Raw genomic sequence first — 24,848 nt, 5'->3', positions numbered from 1 at the left:
TACCTGAATATAACAAACAGACTAATATACAAAAATGATGTGCTGTCTCTTTAGGTGCAACTCACTTAAAGTGCAATTATGTGGCAAACAAAAGTGCCAATGTTCCATTTATTCATAATGACATTAAATTCATGTCACAATAAAAGTATTATGGAAAAAAATAAAATAATGCACTGTCTATTTAACCACTTCAATACCGGGCACTTTCACCCCCTTCCTGCCCAGGTCAATTTTAAGCTTTCAGCGCTGTCACACTTTGAATGACAATTGCGCGGTCATGCTACACTGTACCCAAAATGAAGTTTTTTATAATTTTTTTTTTTGAGACAGAGTTTTCTTTTGGCGGTATTTAGGCACCATTTTTTTTGTTTGGTTTTTTTTTTTTTTGCTAAGCAAACTAAAATAGAAAATTTTGAAAAAAAAAACAAAAAAACAAAAATGTTTTTCTTAGTTTCTGTTTTTAAAATTTTTCAAATACACAGCGGTTATAGAAAATAATCACCTCCCTTTAAAATAATCACATTTTTTTGCTTTGCAGCCTGAAATTATTACTCAGTGCAACTTATAACATCCAAGTGAAAGATATAACACCAACATGTCAGAAAGAAATTGAAAAACAGAATTTTGAGGGCATGCGGCCTGGTATGATTCGCATGCCCCATGACACTCGTCAAAGGATGGATCATAAACATTGCAAGCCTGAGATAGTGATGTGTTTAGTTTAAGACACTTAAGACAATTTAAGACAGATCTCTTCCTCAGATCCAAAAGGGAACCTCCACTTATAAACCTTGTAAAGAAACTATTTCTTTTCCGAATCCTTCCACTCTTTAAGGATCATATCCTGAAAAGATTTATGGACTGAAAAGGATTTGCCCCTTTCTCTTGCAAAAATCAAAATAATATGTACTATTATTAATTATTATTATTATGTATTATTATAATATGTACCACATATTTGTTTTAGTGTAAGCGTCTGAAAGCTTGGAGCCGCAGTTCCCACAATTCTTCCTAGGCCTAGCAAACATACTGAAAAAAAAACACCCACAAGACCCCTTTCACACCAAGGCGCTTCAAAAACGCCCTAAAACGCCTTAGCGTTATTACCGCGTTTTAGGGGCGCTAGCGGTAAAATTAACGCAATGCTGCCGGCGTTTTAACAGTTTTTTTCAAGCGTTATTGAAGCATGTATTATTGATGCTATCTTTCTGCTTGCATGTTTATCCTTTGTGATATCATGTAAAACAAGCAGTGTCTTGTTTTACTTCAAATCTTCATTTTTCTAGGATGAATTCTTTTTTTTGGCACTTTGATGGTCTGTTTAATGATTCCGACCTTCCCACAAGTTCAGTCCTGTTGTTGTAGATGCTCTTTTCTGCTTGCAAGTTTACCTTTTTGTGAGATCATGTGACTTTTCTACAGCTCAGGGCGGATCATAGGCGCTATTCAGGCGTTTTTACAGCGTTTTCAATTCATTTCATTGGAGAGGGGCGTTTTTGATTCGCTTTTTTCAACGACCAAAAGCTGCTCCAAAGATTCTGCTTGCAGGACTTTTCTCAACGCCCCACCAGCGCAACGCCTCAGTGTGAAAGGGTCCATTGAGATGCATGGGGAGCATTTTATGAGCGTTTTAATAGCGTTATTTTTAGTGCTAAAATGCTTCAAAAATGCCTTGGTGTGAAAGGGGTCTAAGTATTAAATAGAAGGTCAGTTTTTCTTCCTAAACTGGGTACATCCCCCTTCTTAGCTGCTGCACTGAAGCCTTGGACCCATCCGAAGAGGCACCTGGCTTTGGTTTAGGGGTACCAGATTCAGAGTCCCCGCATCCCCTTCCTGCATGCTGGGAGGAGTAGGGCTCCACCAATGCGCTGCTACTGCCTAGGGCAAGGTGAGACACAAATCAGCCACCGCTGTCAGTCCCATAAATCCAGATCAGTGTCCGGCATCCAGCCTGCCCCGGACCACAGCTCCTCTTAAATCAGAAATGAGCCCCAGCGTGTCTACCCAGCACCCAGATGTAGCGGCAGCCACTATCTTAGGACAACCAAAATAAAGGTAGAAAACTCATAGGGCTGACAACACATCACCACCACCGCCTCCCCCACCCACTGGAAGTATGGCACTGGCCACCATCTTGGTGCACCCGGGGCATGCAGAAGAGTAGCAAAACGCCGCCAGGGAGAAAACCGGAAGCTGGACCAAAGTCGCACCACCGCATTTGCATATCTACTGGCCACCCCTGTTCCCTCGCAGGTGCCACTCCATATTGCGAGCCCGAGGAGACACAGCAATTGGGAGAACCAAGAGGCTTCCGGAGTCGGTCCAAACCTAAAAAGGAGGAGCGAGATCCAGGTAAAAAATAGGGACAACTCCCAGGGAGGGAGATTTACTAAACCTCACCCACAAGCAGGTCAGTAACCCTGAGAGGGAGCAGGTAACCATAATTACCCACCATAAAAAAAACTACAAACATGGATGATATGTTCACCCGGAGGGTCAGAAACACAATAACTGAGGATGAGGGGGTGGGAGGGGCCTTTTAACTGTTTTTGGCATTGTGTTTCCTGTAGTGGGTGGAGCGGTATCTCTCATGTAGCTGTCCTGAAAGACGCTTTGGGAATAAGGTGTATCAGGCTCTATAAAATGTATTTTTTCTAGGGCCAATATGTTGACGGCCTTGGGGCTTGTATTGATGGAATCAGTTTGACATTAGTTTGAGACACCTCTGAGATCATTCAGAACTCTATGACAAGTGCATTTGATCTGCAGTTGATTGCCTTCAGACCTGTTTAAAAGGCATTATAAACCTTCCTACCTGCACCTTGTGTTTTTCACATGTAAAAGATGTGCACTGATCCTGTAGTTTTTCATGGTGTCATTTGTTGCCCTTTACACACAGTATATAGTAAAGTAAATCTTCACATTCCTGTGTCAGAAGTTTTTGTTTGTGTCCAAACATGGCGCTGCATAGCAGGGGTGGACTGACCATTGAGCCACTCGGGCACTGCCCGAGGGCCCTGGGCCACTAGGGGGCCCCATCAGGGTTGCCAGCCTCAGTAAAACCAGGGACAGTATGTATAAATCTGTGTTTTTTTTTTTTTACATCTGTCTGTGTATACTATGTGTACATGTATGTGTATACTGTGTGATTGTATACTGTGTGTGTGTATACTGTGTGGCCCCATAATCTCTGATTGCCTGGGGGCCCCATAATCTCCTATTGCCCGGGGGCCCCATGAGTTATCAGTCAGCCCCTGCTGCATAGGTAAATGCATGAGGTTTGTCTCTAAACTGAAAACAAACATTTTCTGTGAAGAAACTACATATCCTACAACAGCCCTCAAAATTTCCACTCGCCTGCTCGCATTTGGCGATTGGAAATAAACTGAGGGTGAGTGGAGCACACCTGTCAGGAAGAAAGATGGCGGTGGGCGCTTCCTGTCCTTTCTCCGCCTCCTATTAGCATGGCTGCCCTGTCTTTCTCTATGCATTCATTCACAGCAGAAGAGTCGGCAGCTGCTGCTCTGTTATTTTGCTCACATTGGGCTCTTAATTGGGGGTCCAGGCCTAAAGCTGTGTAAGGGGCCCCAAAATTTCTTATGGCTGCCCTGCCCTCAGTATAATTTGTAATTATTACACTGGATAGGAAAAAAAAATAAAACCACCAATAGGCAATCATATTTCATTGATCTGACTGTGATAAATAAAATAAGGATAAAATATGATAATTTATGAGGGGGTGTTTAGGGGCAGAATTAGGGGTGGGGCAGGGTAGGAGTTGGGTGGGACAACTGGTGGAGAGTTACTCTTAAGGCCTGGCTAGTAGCTCAGGACTTGAAATTTTGAGGCCTGACCTACAATACCCCGGTCTCTTTAAACTAGTTCACAGACCAATTAGAGCTTACCATGCAGCTAGAGGAGGAGATGTGCTTCATCACATTAGCACTCCCACATTTGTGAGCCCATCATTACAGGGTAAGGCAAACAAACAACACATGGAAAACAACTACACTAATACCTAAAACAACAAAAACATTTGAAAGCGTACAATGCCTTTAAGCAGGTTCTGCACAGGATGTTAGCTGTGTGCTAGAAAATACACTATATTACCAAGAGTATTTGGACACCGGCCTTTACACACACATGAACTTTAACGGCATCCCAGTCTTAGTCTGTAGGGTTCAATATTGAGTTGGTCCACCCTTTGCAGTATAACATCTTCAACTCTTCTGGGAAGGCCATCCACAAGGTTTAGGAGTGTGTCTGCTAAATAGTGTGTTTTACTATAAACTACTATTTACTAGAAAACGCACTATTTAGCAGTTGCCTACTGACTCTCAATCCAGGAACATCTCTGCGGCCTCCGGGGGATATACACCCATTCTTAGTATAAGCTCTTTTAGTGTACTTACACAGTTCCATATGGACTATTGAGCTGACACCTTATATGGGCTGTTTGGTGCCCTTTTATGATTGATGGAGCGTTATGACATGTACTACCTATCCCTGCGGCTTACTGCCAACTTTTTGGTTCTTCCTCTGCTGGGAATGAACCTTGAGGTTGGACGTATATGGGAACAGCTGATGGTCACCTACTTTTGTTGAAAAAATCCCGGCATCTATAGCGAAAATTTGAACTATTATCATTTGAACCCATGAAAGCCTCCTTATAAGTGAGACCTTGTCTTGTATTAACTGAAACCTGAATGTGTCCTGAAGAAGTTTTTTACGAAACGTGTAGAAGCATCAGGGCTCACATGTATATTCTTATATAGATGATTTTTATAATTTTTTGTCGGTGTCTTTGTTATGTATGCATTTATATTTAATAAAGTTTATGATATTGTTATTTTGACTACGCTCTCTCAGGTTTGCTGTGCCTCTAAAGTCCGACCAGGGGCTCCTTGCTGAACCCCTTTTTCTTTTTTTCTTTCGTATTTATACATGGTGCAGCTTTACCTCTGAGACGAAGTACTTAGCCATGCAGGCCTCCTTCTTAAAGGGTCTCCCAGCTTCCCTCAGCCTGGCTGCATTGTAAGTAAGTAGTCGGGCTGCCTCCAGCTGTGTGGCCACGTGTGAGATCTGATGCTGCATACCCTGCAAAGAAAAATAGTTACTGGCGCATTATTCTTTCATGTCTGGTGCTCAACAAAACTCTGCATGAAAGTGGGAAGCCAGACAAACAAATAAATCCCAACATGGTGTAGTAATTTCAAATGCTTACTGCCCTTTAATAAGGGCTGCTCCAGTAAATAGTCATGAAATGCCGATAGGACTAGTGGACTATTTACAAGTCTGTACAGATGGTTGATAAATAAAGGCCTGTAGTGATGGGCTTTTGTTTGCATCAAAGGAGTTTTGCATTCTTATATCATATTAGAATGCAAAACCCACTTGAAACAGGTTACATGCAGGTCACCTGTTAATGAATTCTGAATAATCCCAGAAGTGTCTCAAACAAATGCCATCAACACGACCCTTAAGCATGTGCTTAAAACTGATTAAGATTTTTGCATAAGACCAGTCACGACTTTCACATTTTCTTCAAACATTTGAGGAGGTTGTAAGGACGAAACGCGTCAGTCATTGGGTTTACGATAACTGGAAGTGACATCACCGGAAGTTTCAAAGGAGATGACGCTGATCTACTCAGCCTGGAGTAGATTAGCAGGAGGTGGAGTGCTTTAGCGGGTCTGGCGGCACAGTGCATTTGATATGAGCTGGATTTATGAGAGGTTTATGAGTAGCATTTTAGCTTTGTTTTAAATAATGTGGCTTTTACAGTATCACAGAATTGGAGTCCTTTTCTCTTCCATTTTAAATTTTTAGAACTGCTTAAGAGAGAGCGCTTCCATCTTCACCCGGTCTTCCTTCCGGGGTTTGCAGACTCCGGCTGTGTGAGTAGCCGGGGCCGCAATGACGTCACGGCACAGGACTCTGAAGTAATGGCACGGTATGCCGTACCTTCAGAGCGCATACACCGATGACGTCATCGTCTGCTTCAAAAGCAAATATCTCCTAAACGGTGCAGATTTAGGAGATATAGGTATAGTAAATAGGCAAGCCTTACTATAGTCTTACCTATAGATAAAAGTCATGCATGAGAGTTTACTCCCACTTTAATGTAGACCTTTTTATGTAGGGTTACACAAGGTTTACTTTATGTTTATTATTGCCACAAGATTGTATGTATATGTTTGGAGAGTGGTGATCACAGTGTCTCCTTAAATTTGAATCCTTTCATTCCAACTAGTTTTTTTTTTTTAATCTCTTTAAAACGTTGCCTGTTCAGCAGTGAAGAGGAATTGGGGCATTGCATGAAGTAAGAGTATTACTATCTGATATCAGCTTAACGTGTAACTAAAAAGGCGAAAACTTTTTTTTTTTAGTTTTGGATGGAGTAGAAAGGAATTAGAACACACATTAGGTTTTTATTGCCATCACTGCTAACATTAAGGAGTTGTATCTGCCCTGTTTACGGTTATTATTGAAAGTGAAAGAAAATCCAAATTTTGGGTTGACATCAGAAAAGTAATAAAGGCAAAAAAATAAAAAATAAATAATAAAAAATAAATAAATAAAGGCAAAATCCTCCAATGGGGACACTAGTTCTGATGACACTATGGGATTCTTTCATTTTGGAGGGATCTGCTCTCATTTCCTGTTTTGGCTATGGGACCGGAAGTGAAGGGAAATCTACCCTATAGGAAAAAAAAAAACTGAAAGGGGTTATAGCTCTTTCTTACTCTATCCAAAATTAAAGAGAAAATAAATAATAATGTTTTGCCTTTAGTTACACTTCAAGTACAACAGTTATCAGAGGTACACAGAAAACACTAAGCACAGCCAGTATAAAGAGCACAATGAGAAAAATGTGTGTAGCCTCTATATAGTAGTAGTAATAGTAAAGAGTAAGTAGAAGATTGTACCATCATCCAGAAACTTAGAAATAAATAAATCGGATGCTTGGTCCCCAACCAAGCATCCCCCCAGAAGGTTAGGGGCAATTGGACTATCTCGGTACAGTATATGGAAAAGAGTTCAAATGTATACACAGGTATATAGAAAAAATTCATTGATATAAAATGTATTAATACACACAATAGGTAATCAAATACAAATTAAAAGCATGGTAACAATCCATGTATATCACCAGAATAATAATCAACAAACGGGGGAGATCACAGTGGGATAGTTGATCACGGATAGCATCTCTACTAGTTTTGCGGACTAATGCCATGTCGTCGGGAGAATATCTGTAATTTGATTGACAAGTGATCAACAACAATACACTTGACTTGAAATGATAACATATGATACCAAAAAAATCACTATCATTTTCCTTCCACTTCACAATTATGTGTCACTTTGTGTTGTTCTATCACATAAAATCCCAATAAAATACATTTATGTTTTTGGTTGTAACATGACAAAATGTGGAAAATGTCAAGGGGTATGAATACTTTTTCAAGGCACTGTAAATACATCATTGCTCAGTAATGCTGTAATATCAGGAAACACACTTAAAACAGACCTCTTCCCCCTTTAAAAAAAATCCACATCAGCCGGCTGGTAAATCTTACAGTCATTAACCACTTGCTGACCAGCTGCCATCATTATACTGTGGTAGGGTGGCCCGATCCCACAAATCGCCGTAGGTGTACGTCGGCTCGGGAACTCGCTTTTGTGGGCGGGCTCCCATTGACCAGCCGGGGGGAGCAAATCAACGGGTCCGACTCCCGCGATTGTTCCCTGCAGTGACAGAATGTACACAGGCAGATCTCCTCCGTTCTGACAGGGGCGATCACACAGATCTTGTCTTTCTGTTAGGCAGGAAGACAGATCTGTGCGTTTCCCGAGTCACACCGTCCCCCATACAGTTAGAAAACACAAACAGGGAACACATTTAACCCCTTGATCGCCCCCTGGTGTTAACCCCTTCCCTGCCAGTGTCATTAGTACAACAGTGCATATTTTTAGCACTGATCACTGTAATAATGTCACTGGTTCCCAAAATTGTCAGTTAGGTGTCTGTTCTGTCCGTCGCAATGTTGCAGTCCCGCTAAAAATCACTGATTGCTGCCATTACTAGTAAAAAAAATAAAAATGCCATAAATCTATCCCCTATTTTGTAGACGCGATAACTTTTGCGCAAACCAATCAAATTCGCTTATTGGGTTTTTGTTTTACCAAAAATATGTAGCAGAATATATACTGGCGTAAACTTGATGAACAAATTTGTTTTTTTACATTTTTTTCTGGGAAACGTCTTATAGCAGAAAGTAAGAAAAGCGTTGTTTTTTTCATCAAAATTGTCGCTCTTTTTTTGTTTATAGCGCAAAGAATAAAAACCGCAGAGGTGATCAAATACCACCAAAAGAAATCTCTATTTGTGTGGAAAAAGAGGACATCAACATTTCCTTGGGTACAGAGTCGCACGACTGCGCAATTGTCAGTTAAAGTGGTTGTAAACCCCTGTAAAAAACCCTGCAAGACAAAGGCATAATGAGCTAGTATGCATCGCATAGCTCAGTATGCATAACGACAAAGGCATAATGAGCCTTTGTCATATATGAAGTGGGGAGTAAAGAGGGGGGGGGGGGGGGGGGGTGAGCCATGCTCAGTGTGTGATTGGATAATGTCCGTTCACAGGAGCGCAGCTCGGAAGCGAGCCTGCTCGAGTGCCCCCATAGCAAGAAGCTTGCTATTGGGGGCACTCGGCAGGGGGCGGGGTTGAATAGCCAGGACTGCCAGTGGGGGACCCAAAAAAAGACGAGGACTGGAGCCGCACGGTGTAAAAACCATTGCACAGAGCAGGTAAGTATAACATGTTTGTTATTTAAAAAAAAAAAAAAAATTACAACCTGTAGAATTAATTTAAAGTAAAGCCTGCCAGACAACTCATCTAGGGATGCGCAGATATTTCGCTGCCTGTCCTTAGAATTGCCAAGTGAGAGTAGGAGGCCCTAAATGGGGGGACCCCATAATCAATCTTAGGGAATACAATATCCATCAATATGACCAAAGCCCTATAGCAGGGATATGCAATTAGCGGACCTCCAGCTGTTGCAAAACTACAAGTCCCATCATGCCTCTGCCTCTGGGTGTCATGCTTGTGGCTGTCAGAGTCTTGTTATGCCTCATGGGACTTGTAGTTCTGCAACAGCTGGAGGTCCACTAATTGCATATCCCTGCCCTATAGGGTTTTCCTGGGATAGGAATGTGGGATTCCAGAACAGCAACAACCTATCAGCGAGTGTCCTAGAAAATGGCACACTTGCCCCAAGATAAAAAAAACAGCTGCTCACATTTGTTATAGATAGGATGCATATGAAAGCCGTATTAATTATTCCATACCTGAAAGTCAAATATCCTCTTCCCAAACTGGATCCTCTGCTTGGTGTATGGGATGGTCTGATCAAAACAGCCCTGAGCCAAGCCCAGCATCTGCAACACACAAAAGAGGTAAAAATCAGCTAATTGTTTATTACTTGTCATAGAAACTATCATATCATCTATGAAAGGAATAGAAAAATCAAAAGAAATAATCATTTAGAAATACCAACCCTTTAGGAGGAGCAATTTTCAAATGTTTTAATGCAAAATTTATGCCTGAGCTAAATGGAAAAAATATGTCATGTCTATTATAAGATGAAACAATCAGCGCCACAAGTAAAAAATATTGTGATGTTTAAATAAAATAACCTAATAATAAACGTGCACAGCTGCTAAACATTCCAAGTGGTACACTACACTAATTTAAAAATGGATAGTAAATAAATAAATGTAGCGCTATGTGTAAAATAATAAATATAAAGTGCAAATCTCTAAAATAAATAAATCCTACATATAAATGAATAGTCCATAAAATGAAAAAATTAAGAAATAAAAAACATGAAAAACTCTTCTTGTGATCAGTGTATCCACACAATTCTTCCTCAAAAGGAGTGCACACCACCACCAGTAAAAATGCATGCTCACCTCCCAGATGAGTCAAAACTCATATGCGGATCTCCCCACAAACTCTTTGCTCTCACTTCCTCTTCCCAATCAATGGTGGGTAATCCAGATGGTTCTTTTCTTAATGGTAACTCAGCTCATTAATATCCAGAAACGGATCATGTCCCAGCTTGGCTCAAGATTCCATGAGTTCCTGAGGAAGGCCTGCGATTGGCCGATACGCGTCTAAAAGGGAGGAGCTAAAAGTCACGTCCAGCCAGGCACTGTATATGTGGACACGGTGGTGCAACTCTGGAGGTTTTTATGTGATTTTAAAAGTTTTTATCTTGTAAGTGTAACTTGTCTGTTTGGGGGCTTTGAATAAATTTCTATACGGAGAACACTATGGTCTCTATACTTATTATTTACATGTCCTCAACTCATGGAATCTTGAGCCAAGCTGGGAGATGATCCGTTTCTTTGGATATTAATGAGCTGAGTTACCATTAAGAAAAGAGCCATCTGGATTACCCACCATGGATTGGGAAGAGGAAGTGAGAGCAAAGAGCCTGTGGGGAGATCCACATGAGTTTTGACTCATGTGGGAGGTGAGCACGCATTTTTACTGGTGGTGGTGTGCACTCCTTTTGAGGATGAACAATCACTGTGGTGGAATTGTGTGGATACACTGATCACAAGAAGAGTTTTTCATGTTTTATTTCTTCATTTTATGGACTATTCATTTATATGTAGGATTTATTTATTTTAGAAATTTTCATGTCTATCCAAGCAAGTGGATACTGAAGAAGCAACCTGAATTTGAAATGCGTTGATTCACTGTCTTTTACATGTTTTTTGTAATTCAGTAGATATGGTGATTTCATCATTGTGGATTTTAAAACAAACCTTCATTTTGGAAATAAAGTTGTATACTTTTTATGCACATACTGTACTTGTTATATTATTAAAATGGGCTGTAATATTACACAATAGCGGGCCATGTGATAGGGGTAACTTCCAATTCCAAAAAAGAGAAAACAGCAGCGTTCTCATGAGCAAAACCGTGGAATATTTCAGTTTGTGACATGGCATTTCAGCACACTGGTCCTGTTGTATCACCTGGGCAGCAATTCCAATCCGGCCTTCATTCAGCATTCCTATAGCATATTTGTAACCTTGTCCAACCTGGCCGAGGACACTGGACTCTGGAACCTGTATGAAACACAGCGCAAGATTAACTGTACATAGAGGTGTAGATGACAGCTGCTCTTAAATGAACGTCCTAGTCCAGTTTACCCCCCCCCCCCAAATTCATCCAGTCCCCATTCCACCTTGCAGCAACCCTGCACCCTTTTTAGTTTTAAAAATCTTAATGCATGCTGAATGCTTCAGCGAATGGTGCCATATAATAACATGGTGCCACTATCGATGGCATTCTCCTGTGAGCCCAGGGTGGTTGAATGACATACCTCCAGAAAGTGAGTTGAATTACCCCAGATGATATCTTTGTAGATGAAACGCGTCGGGTTGTGCCTGCTGCTCCCATTGCGTTACCATCCAGATTTTTAAAGCGCTTGTATTTCTTCCCAAATGTGAGTGTAACCATTCATTTTTATATTACATGTTCTGTTAAGTGGATTCACACTATGTGAGTTTTTATTTCCTTTGACCTTTCATGCGTGCATCCATACCACGATTTTTACCTCTGGAGCCTCTCTATATCTAGGTGTAGTCCTAGACTCCGAACTCTCCTTCAAGCAACTCATCCAATCACTGTCCAAATCCTGCCGCCTCAACCTCCGCAACATCTCCAAAATACGCCCCTTTCTAACCAATGACACAACAAAGCTCTTAATTCACTCGCTGGTCATCTCTCGCCTCGACTACTGCAACTCCCTTCTCATTGGCTTACTTCTGCATAGTCTATCACCTCTTCAATCCATCATGAATGCTGCTGCCAGACTCATCCACCTTACCAATCGCTCTGTGTCTGCCACTCCTCTCTGTCAATCCCACCATTGGCTTCCGCTCGGCCAAAGAATTAAATTCAAAATTCTAACAACTACGTACAAAGCCATCCACAATTTCACCCCCCAGCTACATCACTAGCTTAGTCTCTAAATACCAACCTACTCGCTCTCTTCGTTCCTCTCAAGACCTCCTGCTCTCTAGCTCCCTCATCACCTCCTCCCATGCTCATCTCCAGGACTTTTCCAAAGCCTCTCCAATCCTATGGAATGCTATACCCCAGTCTGTCCGCTTATCTCCTACTCAATTAGCTTTTAGACGATCCCTGAAAACCCTTCTTTTTTTTTTAGAGAAGCCTATCTTACCCACACTTAACAACAACTGTATTTTAATTTTTTCCATCAGCTCATCCCCCACAGTTATTACCTTTTGTTTCCACTTGACCCTCCCTTCTAGATTGTAAGCTCTAAGGAACAGGGCCCTCTGATCTCTCCTGTATTGATTTGTATTGTAAGTGTACTGTCTGCCCTCATGTTGTAAAGGCTGCGCAAACTGTTGGTGCTATATAAATCCTGTATAATAATAATAATAATAATAATAATCTGACCTGGGTCCCCTGGAGGAGTGTGTACTTACAAATACATCTTCATACTGGCTGATGCCTTCCAATCATTGGTGTATGATCGACTGAACGACTCATGGGGCATATGCCTTATTGAGTCCATTCAATCTGGTAAGCCTCAGTGTTATCGGTGGTGGCTTCTTAGATCACTTCTCAGGCACTACAAATGCTTGTTTTGGAAGTAGAATTTTAGTCCAGCAAGACTTATTCATCTATCAACACTTTTTCACATGGACTTTTAGAATTTTAGTGTATTGTCACTAATACCTTTACAGTGGACTTTCACGTTCTGATATTCATGTGTTTTTTGGCACTTTATATTTTGATGTATTTTTTATATATGTCAATCATTGCATTTTACATTTGATGGCTTATCCTTAAAGTTTACATATATGGTGTAAATGTTTAAACGTTAAGCATCCTCATTTGATATTATTTTCACATTGCCTATTAGCTCTGCGCCTTTATTCCTAATCCACTTTATTTGCAATTGTCACTTTGCGGTGCTATCAGCTACTTTGACAGCGCGGAATTTACCCCCCTCTTTTACTTAGTGAGTTGAATTATGGCTGGATTGCAATCAACCTGGTAGACTGGCGACATCTAGTGGTGGAAAAGAATTACTGTGGGAGACTGCGCCGGAGATAAGGCTTTAAAGGAGTTGTAAGGGCAGAAGGTTTTTTTTTTTTTTTTTTTTTTTTTTTTTTTTTATATTTTTATTGTGTTTTTTTACAGTACATTGTACAATTCAGTTAACAAATAAAGGCATACAGCCGAATGACTTTAAAGCAGAGTGGTCGTACAGTATATAGAATAAGTAGGTGGGTGGGGGGGGGGGGGGGTTTAGGGGGGAAGAAGGAAAAAAAAAAGGGGGGGGGGGGGGGGCGAATGTTTACCTGTGAACTGGCTCAAATCAGCAATAAAACAGTGGCAGCATAGCAAAATGTGTACTATATAAGCCTCAGGAGTGGAAGCATCCTTAGCAGAATTAAAGAGCGGACCGATATGTGTGGTAGGAACATGACAATATTGAAAATATTAATGAGTGGAGATATCCGTCTAAAACTAGTGGTTTGCCAAAGGGGGAGCTCGTAGCTGTAAGAGGTGGAAGGTATCGGGCGGGACCATTAGAGTTTACCCAAAGTGTTGGTAAGATCACGTTTCAAATACCAGTCGGTAAATCTGAACGGGTAAATGATAGATGATAATTCCTCAGTACTGAACGTATGTTCTATATACTTTAGAAGGTTTTTTTTATCTTAATGCATTCTATACATTAAGATAAAAAGCCTTCTGTGTGCAGCAGCCCCCCTCAGCCCCCCCCCAATACTTAGCTGAGCTCCCTCTCTGTCCAGAGATGTCCACAAATGTCTCAGCCGTTCCTGATTGGCGGAGACAAAGCAGCTGTGACATTGGCTCCCGCTGCTGTCAAAGTCAGCTAGCCAATAAGAGGAGAGGAGAGAGGGGGGCGTGCCGGGTCGGGGCTCTGTGTCTGAATGGACACAGGGGGTTGTGACTCGGCTCGGTTGCCCCCATAGCAAGCTGCATGCTGTGGGGGCGAAGGGGGAGGGGTGAGGAGCACAGAAGAGGGACCTGAGAAGAGGAGGATCGGGGCTGCTCTGTGCAAATCCACTGCAACAAAGCAGGCAAGTATGACATGTTCGTTATTTTTATAGGGGGAAAAAAAAAACAAGACTTTACAATCACTTTAATCTACTGCTCAGATTCTGTTTCTGTTCAAGTCACTTCCACAATTCAACCTGAATGAGCAGAGGTTAACCTCATTGAGAATTCCACTCAGGATGATCAGTAGATTCAGATAAGAGGGCAGAAGAAATTCTACGCACGTCTCCTCTTTTACGGGTTTAGTCATCTTCGGCCTATATGGTGTTGTCGAGGGGAGTTAATCACGAAACTGGATTCACACAATTAAAAATCCTTTAGCCTTGGTTCACACTGACTGCAGGACACTTTAGCCCTGGTTCACACTGGCCCCCCAATCATCTGGGACCGGTCACATGTCCCAGATGATTGACAAGAGGGAGGGTGAAGAGGCGATCTCCCTTCCTGCGCCGAGGGAAGTGACGTCAGGAGCCCAGGCACCAAAGGAGGCAGATTACGAGGGACCCCCTAGCAACAAGCATTTAGAGGTGAGTATAAAGAAAAAAAAAAATCTCCAAATGTTTTTTTTTTTTTTTATATTTTTAAGCACATTACTATATTTTTTTTTTGGGGGGGGGGGGGGGGGTGGAACTCCACTTTAAAGCATTTGTTTTGTGTAGAGTGAAATATACCCAAGAGAAACAAATACACTCTAAAAAAAGATATACGGACTATTTATTGGCAATACAGACAAATGGACCCCAAGACATGGATATGTATAAAAGAGCTTTTTCTGGCAACTGTCCCTATATTTTGTTAGGATCTCCATTTCCTGATATGTTTTGGGGGTCATGAAGTGAGTGGAAATCTTACCAATGGGGAAAAAGACAAAATAAAAAAACCTAACAATGGTTGTAAAATCTTCCCCACTCCATTGAAGATTTAAAAAGAAAAATATTTTGGTTGGAGTTACACTTTAATTTATAAAACTGCTCTCCCTTACTGTGAAGATCCTATTTACTATGATTTGTTCGCAGAACACATTTCAATAAGGATTCACAACTCCACAAAAAGGTCATCATACCTTCACATTATCAAATGACAGGCTGCAGGTTGACGATGCTCGGAGTCCCATTTTATCCTCTTTCTTTCCAATGTGAAATCCTTCAGTATCCTTAGGCACTATGAAACACGTGATCCCTCTGTATCCCTGAAATACACAAGAGAATTGGTTCCAATGGTTGTATAATACCTGTGTGATCGGGCATTGCTACATTGAACATTCCTTCTGCTGTGCAAACCTCATATAAAAGATGGATCCCATAAAATTAGAATATCATCAAAAAGTTAATGTCAGTAATTCAATTCAAAAAGTGAAACTCATATTTTATACAGATGCATTATACACAGAGTGATATATTTCAAACATTTCTTTCTTTTAATTTTGATGATTATGGCTTACAGCTAGTGAAAACCCAAAATTCAGCATCTCAGAAATTTAAAATATTACATAAAAGACCAATAAAAAAAAAAAAAAAAAGATTTTTAATTCAAAAATCTTGGCTTGCCGTATATACTCGAGTATAAGCCGACCCGAATATAACCCGAGGCACCTAATTTTACCACAAAAAAATGGGAAAACTTATTGACTCGAGTATAAGCCTAGGAGAAATGCGTAGCTACTGTAAGTGAAAAAGAGGATCAACAATGCCCATTTGCAGCCTCACTGTGCCCATTTGTAACCATAGGTCCCCCCAACTTCAAACTCAGTAGTTAAGGGTTCCTAGATGCCTCCTAGCTGCAGCCAAAATTTGGGGTCTCTGGACCCAAAGGGTCCCGAAATGACATTGCTGCAGATGGACACAGTTGACTGATTTTGGGGCCCCGTATTTCGGGGCCACTTGGTGCTAGGAACCCCAAATTTGGTGTGCAAACCCAGTGGAACTAGCACTACAACATATCTTGCTGGAGTTCCTAGGACCAAGTGGCCCCGAGATACGGGCCCCCTAAGTCGGTTTGGAAAATGTCAAGTGCTTTTCTGCAGCCGAGAATGACATTTTCCGAAGCGACTTTGGGGCCCCGTATCTCGGGGCCACTTGGTGCTAGGAACCCCAAATTTGGTATGCAAACCCAGTGGAACTAGCACTACAACATATCTAGCTGGGGTTCCTAGCACCAAGTGGCCCCGAGATATGGGGCCCCAAAGTCGCTTCGGAAAATGTCATTCTCTGCTGCAGAAAAGTGCTTGACTTGAGTATAAGGCATTTTCAGCACAAAAAAAAAAAAAAAGTGCTGAAAAACTCGGCTTATACTCGAGTATATATGGTCCATGTACAGTATAGTATGCACTCAATACTTGGCCGGGGCTCCTTTTGCATGAATTACTGCATCAATGCGGTGTGGCATGGAGGTGATCTGGAAGGTTTTATGGAAGCCCAGGTTGCTTTGATGGCAGCCTTCAGCTCGTCTGCATTGTTGGGTCTGGTGTCTCTCATCTTCCTCTTCATAATACCCAACAGTTTCTCTATGGGGTTTAGGTCAGGTGAGTTTTCTGGCCAATCAAGCACAGTGATACCACGATCATTAAACCAGGTATTGGTACTTTCGGCAGTGTGGGCAGGTGCTGGAAAAACGAAATCCGCATCTCCATAAAGCTGGTCAGCAGAGGAAAGCATGAAGTGCTCTAGAATTTCCTACTATAGGGCTGCGCTGACTTTGGACTTGATAAAACACAGCGGACCAACACCAGCAGATGACATGGATCCCCAAATCATCACTGACCCAAGTCATTACCAGAAAATTCTCCAAATGCCAAAATTCCTTTTTTTGTTGCTGTGATCCGACTTCCTGTTGGAGGGTAGCTACGTTCATTTCTCCACAGTCCCCACTGTATGTATGTAGGAATGTAGCCACCTTCTCTTGACCTCTCCTGAGATGGGATATAGACGATGTTTTGCTTAGGCCCCTTTCACACTGGGGCGGGAGGTGCGTCGGCGGTAAAGCGCCGCTATTTTTAGGGGCGCTTTACCGTTGTTTTAGCGGCGGTATTCGGCCGCTAGAGGGGGCGGTTTTACCCCTGCTAGCGGCCGAGAAAGGGTTAAAAACCACTGCAAAGCACCTCTGCAAAGACGCTTTGCTGGCGGTATAGCCGCACTGCCCCACTGATTTCAATGGGCAGGAGCGGTGAAGGAGCAGTATACACTCCGCTCCTTCACCGCTCCAAAGATGCTGCTAGCAGGACTTTTTTCACCATCCTGCCAGCGCATCGCTCCAGTGTGAAAGCCAGACACATTAGCGGCTGTTTCAGGTCGGGTTGCAGGCGCTATTTTTAGCGCAATAGCGCCTACAAAACGACCCGGTGTGAAAGGGGTCTTAGAGCAGCATGCATGATCACAACTAACATGCACTGCTCATTCCAAACCAAAGGAAGTGAGGGGGAGAAGGAGGGGGAGGGGAGAGGTTCAGGAGCTCACAGAGGATGTTACAATGAGGCAGAAAAACACAGTAAAAACGATTTCATGCAAAAAAAGATTACAGGGCCATTAAAGAGGTATTAAATCCAAAAAGTAATATATTGCACCTTACCAATCCTTACATGGTCGCTGCATTTGTTTTCTTTTCTAAGGCTTTTCTCTCTGTTTGCACCATGTGATCTCCTGTATTAGAATGTCCCCACTCTGGATGAAGGAGCACAGGGGGCACCCTCAGACAGCAGCATTGTCAGTCTGGTGGGAGGGGAGTGTTAGATGTACTAGCAGATTTAGATATACCAACTAATTGAAGCCAAACTCCAGCCAATACTTTAAAAGCAGTTACAGCAAACACTGATTTTCCTTTTGGGATAAAAATTTTACATGAATAAATAAAAGTTGATCCCTGTAAGCACCCCTACTAGTGTTAAATGGATTGTCTCATCACAGTAACTGACATTTTGCTGGAGAACTTTTGAAAAACAATAGATTTACTACTGGCTAGGTCACCAGATTAAAACAGAGGAGAGAAAGCCTAAAAAAGAAAAACGAACGCAGTCATCACATTTAAGAAATCAGAAGCTGCACTATAGTCAATGTTTGCTTTTGGGGTTTTACCACTTCCTGCCCAGGAATGTCATATGACCTCCTGGACTTTCAGTGGGAATATCTGAATGATGGGTGCAGCCACAGGCATCATTCAGATAGCCTTGTTTTCAGCCGGCGATTCTGTGCACCATGAGAACAATCATAGCGGCAGTTCCGCCGCTTGATCGTTCTTACAGGCAACGGGAGGGGACACACCCCCCCTCCATCCGGTGCTTCTCTGGGCTCTCCCGTGCCATCAGGGACCCAGAGAAAGAATCAGCCGCAGCCGGATGAAGACCATAGAGATTTCCGGTGACCAGATGCTCACCAGTCATCTCTATGACCGTCGGAGGCCCGGGTGCAGCGTTATGACGTCATGTCCAGGCCGCTATAGTAAACAAAGATCGTGGCTGGTAAGCATGAGATCGTGGATTTTTTTTTCCGATCTCATGCTTTCCAGTCTGGAGGAGAGATGTGGGGTCGTATTGACCTCGCATCTCTCCATAAAGAGAACCTGTCACACACCATTCCTATTACAAGGGGTGTTTACATTCCTTGTAATAGGAATAAAAGTGATAAAAAAAATTTAAAAGAAAGTGTAAAAATAAAAAAAAAGTAAAATAAAAAATAAAATACTAAAATTTAAAAATGGCCCTGTCCCCGGTAGCTCGCGTGCAGAAGCGAACGCATACGTGAGTCCCGCCTACATATGTAAACGCTGTTCAAACCACACCATGTGAGGTATCGCCGCGTGCGTTAGAGAGCGAGCAACAATTCTAGCACTAGACCTTCTCTGTAAATCTAAACTGGTAACCTGTAAAAAAATTTAAAGTGTCGCCTATGGAGATTTTTAAGTACCGAAGTTTGGCGTCATTCCATGATTGTGTGCAATTTTAAAGCGTGATGTTGGGTATCTATTTACTCGGCGTAACATCATCTTAAACATTATACAAAAGATTGGGCAAATTTACTGTTTTGTTATTTTTTAAATCATGAAACCGGTTTTTTATTTTTTTTAAATTGCGTTTGGAAAATTGTTGCGCGCGAGATAAAAAGTTGCAATGACCACCATTTTATTTCCTAGGGTGTCTGCTAATATATATATATATATATATATATATATATATATATATATATATATATATATAATATGTTTGGGGGTTCTGAGTCATACTGATTTTTACATGTAGGAGAGGAGTGCCAGAATAGGCCTGGTATGGAAGTGGTTGATAGACCTTTAGTTAGTGGATGGGTATGGACTATCCTTGGAGAATTTAAAGAGCTCCTGATCTGCAGGCTTGTTCTCAGTTCAGATCAGTGCTTTAAAAAATTCTGGAGCCATTTGATGGGCCTGAAAACTAGAAAGCAAGTAGTTTCAAAAAGGAGTGGTCAGCACTCCTCCATTATCTCCAGTGGTCCTCCAACCTCCATTATTTCGCTGAACACGTCAACTACAAAATCTGAAAGTTCGGTGTAGGTTCTGGATGTGTGAAGATTTAAAAATGAGCTTTCCCATTAATTTGACACTATACTGATTATTAATGTGTTTTCCCCTGTAAAAGAGCCGGTATGACAGCTACATCCAGAGATAAAAAGGGACAGAGAACTCACTGCGGAGACATCAGCGTTGGCCATGACGAGGAAGACTCCGGCCTGCTCGGAATTACTGATCCACATTTTGGAGCCATTGATCACATAGTAATCTTTGTTTTTCTGAGCTGTGGTCTTCAAGGAGAAAGCATCACTGCCAGAACCGGCTTCTGAAAGGCAGAAACTGCCCACCTGTGAAAACGGTAAAAATGCAACTTCATCTTCAATTATTTGCATGCTTGTAACAACACAGGACAAAAAAAAAAAACAGGACAAAAAGTAAAGCAGTTAAAGAGGAACTGCAGTCTGCTCACATAATTTGTAATAAAAACATCTTTGCCATTCTGAAGCTTCCCTCCAACCACTTTGCATATTATTTTATATTTACTGTGATTCTGTACTTGCCAAATATGCTGCAGAAATCTCCCTCCACTGAGTCTGGCTGCAACCATTTTAACTGTGGGCAGCTGAAGCTGCTGCCTGTTCACTTCCTGGATTTACACAGACACACAGAGGCACACCTCCAGCTCTGCAGCTCTCATTGGCCGTCTTATGGCTCATCCCCCTCCCTTCCTAGCAAACTCTCAGGAGAGTGAGAGAGAGAGCTGTGCATGATGTCATAAGCCTAGGCTAATGACCAGACAAGAAACAGGAAGTGGGCAGAACATTTTTTTTTTTTTACTATCCAAAGTTACAACAACAAGGGCAGAGGATTTAATAGATGGAAAGTTGAAAAAAAATTACTGAAGGTCCGCTTTAACCTTCTATATTAATCTTCTTTCACACAGACAGGGCTCAGCTATTGAGAAATTAAAAGCAACACTACACTGTGCTGATGCAGGGTAACAGGCAGAAGGTTTGATTCAAAGCTTCACCCCCAACCCTTTCTTTCTAATGTTACTTTAAAAAAATCTTAAAGTGGAACTTTACCCATAACAACTTGATAAAAAATAATGTTCTTTAGCAAGGAACATACATTCCACAATAATAATTATGTTACCAAAATGGTGTGTGTTGTAAATTCCCTCCAGGGCATTGCTCCTGTTTCGTCTTGCCGGAGGCTGCCATTTTGCTGAAGCCCAAAGCTCCAGCTGTACATCAAAGCGGAACTAAAACCATCGATTTACCAGTTTCAAAAAAACAATCTAACCATTAAATGGCCGGTGTTCTAACTGATCACATGTGCAGCACCATGGCAGTTGCAGTTCAAACAGAAGCAGTTTCCTTGGCTGTAAAGGATTTAAGCGACCCACAGCTTAGACAGCTAGGGGGATATCAGGGGATAAGATGGAAAGGTTAGTATGTGATGCTGGGAAATCAGGAGATTCAGCTAAACCTGTTGCTTTGCTCTGAAAACACGGGTTCACAGAAGAAGGAAATGCAATTATTTTAGTAAATATAAACTGTTAAATACCTTTTCTCATCAGCAGTATATAGCAGTCTTGTGACCTTTAACAGTGTCCAGCCAAGCAGGGTAAATCTTGTAGGAGGAGTTTTCATTCTCCTCTGACTGTCCTATGAGGCTGCATGACCCCTGACCCTCTGTCTGGACAGTGCTGATCACGTGCACCCTCCGAACAAAAACAAAAAAAACACTATGTAGCAATACACACCAAGCTGAGCAAGGCTCTGTACTATCAGGAGATAGATTGGGGACAGTGAAAGAAGGGAAGCATCAGAGAAGACAGGATCAAGCAGCCTTTTTACACGCTGTGGAGGATTAACCCCTTAGGTTCCACAGTGAGTATAGCAAGCATGCTTTACTGCAGGGATATGCAATTAGCGGACCTCCAGCTGTTGCAGAACTACAAGTCCCATGAGACATAGCAAGACTCTGATAGCCACAAGCATGACACCCAGAGGCAGAGGCATGATGCAACAGCTGGAGATCCGCTAATTGCATATCCCTGCTTTACTGCATATACAGACTGATTTTACTGTTGTTGGTTTAGTAACACTTTAATACAGATACTCCTCATAACCACTTCCCGCCCCCGCCGGGCTTCATATGATGTCCTTGACTTTGTGCGGGGATATCTGAATGATGGGTGCAGCTATACAGGCATCATTCAGATATCGGCTTTTTCAGACAGCGATTCCCCATAGAACAATCATAGCGGCTGTTCCACTGCTTGATTGTTTTTACAGGCGGCGAAAGGGGACGTCCCTCCCCCCTCCGGTGCTTCTACCGACTCACCACTTTCATCGGTGAGTGGGAGACAGGATCTGCCAGCCCCGGATGCTTACCATAGAGATTTCCGGCGGAGCAGTTGGTCGTCGGAGTCTCTATGATCGCTCAAAGGCCAGACGCGATGTTATGACGTCACGCCTGGCCTCTGCATTCAAACAAACGGCGCTGTCTCGGCTCCATTTGTGAGTACTGAGGCTTGAACTCGCACGCAGAAGTGAACGCATAATTCCTGCCCACATATGGAAACGGTGTTCTAAACAAACGTGAGGTATCGTCGCGAACGTTAGAGCAAGAGCAATAATTCTAGTCCTAGACCTCCTCTGTAACGCAAAACATGTAACCAGTAAAAAAAATTTAAAGTGTCAGCTATGGGGATTTTTAAGTACCAAAGCTTGGCGCCATTCCACAAGCGTGTGCAATTTTGAAGTGTGACATGTTAGGTATCTATTTACTCAGTGTAACTTCATCTTTCACATTATGCAAAGAAATTGGGCAACTTTACTTTTTTTTCTTTTTTTAAAGCTCAAAACTGTTTTTTTTTTTCCCAGAAGGGGTTAAAAACGCCCGTGTTGCGCTGCTTCCGAAGCGCTTTTCAGGCGCTGCCCATTCATTTCAAAGGGGAGGGCGTTTTGGGAGCGCTGTACACAGTGGTCCCAAACTGCCCCAAAAGATGCTGCTTGCATGACTTTTCCGAACGTCCCGCAAGCGCAATCGCTCCAGTGTGAAAAGACACACTGAAATGAATGGGAAGAGGTTTTCAGGCACTTTACAGGTGCTATTTATAGCGCTAAAACGCCTGAAAACTGCCTCAGTGTGAAAGGGGGTCTTACGACCAGCTCTCCCCACCCGAACGACACTCTATACATCATTGTATTGTACAGTACAGAATTGTGGTTTGTGTTCTGTACTTATGCAAATTAAAACATTATTGAGCTGGAGTTTTGCATTTAGAACCTTTTTTCACAATACAGTACAGTAGTTAAGAATTCTTAAAATATTGATTACTTGTGTCTCCTCGTTTAACAAAAAATTAGTTTAACGACCTGGTCGTTAAGTTAGGAGTTCCTGTATTAGGTCTAAAAATAATATTATATTGTTTTTGAAATCTTGGTAAAGTTATACATCTCTGCTGCCTTACAATCGACTGACTGTCACGGATGGGGAATGCAGTGTCATAGTTGGTGAGGTTCCTCCGGGGTGGGACCAGACAACGATCTGTATCTACACACATCTGAATGTTCACTAGATCCCATAACTGAACAGTTTCTCACCATGTCTTTGCACAACCTGGGCAGGTAGGTGTCTTTCTGTTGTTCTGTCCCCAGTCTCATGAACAAGGCATTGATGAGTGTGTTCTGGATGTCACAAACAATCGACACGGATGGGTCCACTTTAGCCAACTCCTCGATCACCAGAATGTTTGAGAAAAATGTTGAACCAGTGCCTCCATACTTAGGATCCACCTCTATCCCCATTAGCTGAAAGATAGAAGATAAGGATAGATATTCAGTTAAATGGTTGAAAACGCACACAACTGTGCCCCTCGTTTACATGAGCGGTTATCACTGTGTAATAAGAAGGCTTTGCTGCTGACAACTACTGAAGCATTTAAAGGAAACCGGTCATAACAGAAATAGCAGGCTGCCATCGCTGACCTCTTTCTGAAAATGTTAACTACTCGCTTGTAACATTGACTCTCTGGATGCTTACAAAAAAGAACCATTACACTCAGCCTCGGTTCACACCAGAGGCGGCACGACTTGCAGGTCGCCTCGCACACGACTGCCGGGGCGACTTGCAAAACGACTTCTGTATAGAAGTCTATGCAAGTCGCCCCCAAAGTCGTACAGGAACCTTTTTCTAAGTCGGAGCGACTTGCGTCACTCCCCTTAGAACGGTTCCATAGCACAGAACGGGAGGCGACTTGTCAGGCGACTAGGTCGCCTGACAAGTCGTCCCTGTGTGAATGGGCTCTCAGAGTTCTTTGCTATGTATTCTTTCCTGAGCAGTGATCAAAGTATTGAACCCAGAGACAGCCAAGCAACTAGCATTTTCAGGAAAAGGTCATCAAGAGAAGCCTCCGTGTTTTTTTCTCCTAACTATTTTTCTTTTAAGTTTGCTACCACCAACTAATAATAGACTGGGCTATGCCCTGCACATGCACACAGGTCAGAAATAGCAAACAAGGGGGAAAGGGAAAAACATCCATCTAGAACAACCACCCTATCAGTGGTAACACATAAAAAGAAACATCACAGAGAAGGGAGCTGTGTCCTCCCATAAGCTATGGGACAAAAGGATGTTCTGATGAGTAAAAGAAATCCTATTTTCTCCCAATGCCCAAAAGAAGTCCCAAAACTAAAGAGTGGTCATGGACAACTGAAAAGGGGCAAAAACCTGCCAGTGTATATTACCAAAAATATTGGGACGCCTGCCTTTACATGCACATGAACTTTATTGGCATATCAGTCTTAGTCCGTAGGGTTCAATATTGAGGTGGCTTCAACTCTTCTGGGAAGGCTGTCCACAAGGTTTAGGAGTGTGTCTATGGGAATGTTTGACCATTCTTCCAGAATGTTGGATGAGAAGGCCTGGCTCACAGTCTCTGCTCTAATTCATCCCAAAGGTATTCTATCTGGCTGAGGTGCAGGCCAGTCAAGTTCCTCCACCCCAAACTTGCTCATCCATGTCTTTATGGACCTGGTTTGTGCACTGGTCCAAATCATTTGGTGGAGGGGGGATTATGGTGTGGGGTTGTTTTTCAGGGGTTGGGCTTGGCCCCTTATTTCCAGTGAAGGGAACTCTTAAGGCGTCAGCATACCAAGACATTTTGGACAATTTTATGCTCCCAAGTGTGTGGGAACAGTTTGGGGATGGC

General features: G+C 42.3%; 1 protein-coding gene across 3 annotated transcripts in view; it reads right to left on the bottom strand.

Annotated features, from left to right (window-relative positions):
• Nucleotides 1-24,848, bottom strand: part of ACADSB (acyl-CoA dehydrogenase short/branched chain) — a 50,488-nt gene that overhangs the window by 10,213 nt on the left and 15,427 nt on the right. For all 3 annotated transcript variants that reach the window (XM_073595642.1, XM_073595643.1, XM_073595644.1), the window contains 6 exons: nucleotides 23,242-23,448; nucleotides 19,801-19,971; nucleotides 15,216-15,341; nucleotides 11,059-11,151; nucleotides 9,358-9,447; nucleotides 4,960-5,097 (listed from right to left, as the gene is read on the bottom strand). In XM_073595642.1, coding sequence (XP_073451743.1) covers nucleotides 4,960-5,097; nucleotides 9,358-9,447; nucleotides 11,059-11,151; nucleotides 15,216-15,341; nucleotides 19,801-19,971; nucleotides 23,242-23,448 — 825 coding nt within the window. Of the gene's footprint in view, nucleotides 1-4,959; nucleotides 5,098-9,357; nucleotides 9,448-11,058; nucleotides 11,152-15,215; nucleotides 15,342-19,800; nucleotides 19,972-23,241; nucleotides 23,449-24,848 lie in introns of those variants that run through there.

Source organism: Aquarana catesbeiana, linkage group LG08 (assembly GCF_042186555.1).
Source record: "Aquarana catesbeiana isolate 2022-GZ linkage group LG08, ASM4218655v1, whole genome shotgun sequence".
NCBI lineage: Eukaryota > Metazoa > Chordata > Amphibia > Anura > Ranidae > Aquarana > Aquarana catesbeiana.
The sequence above is the reverse complement of the archived record's forward strand: the minus strand, read 5'-3'. Positions and strand labels throughout refer to the sequence as shown.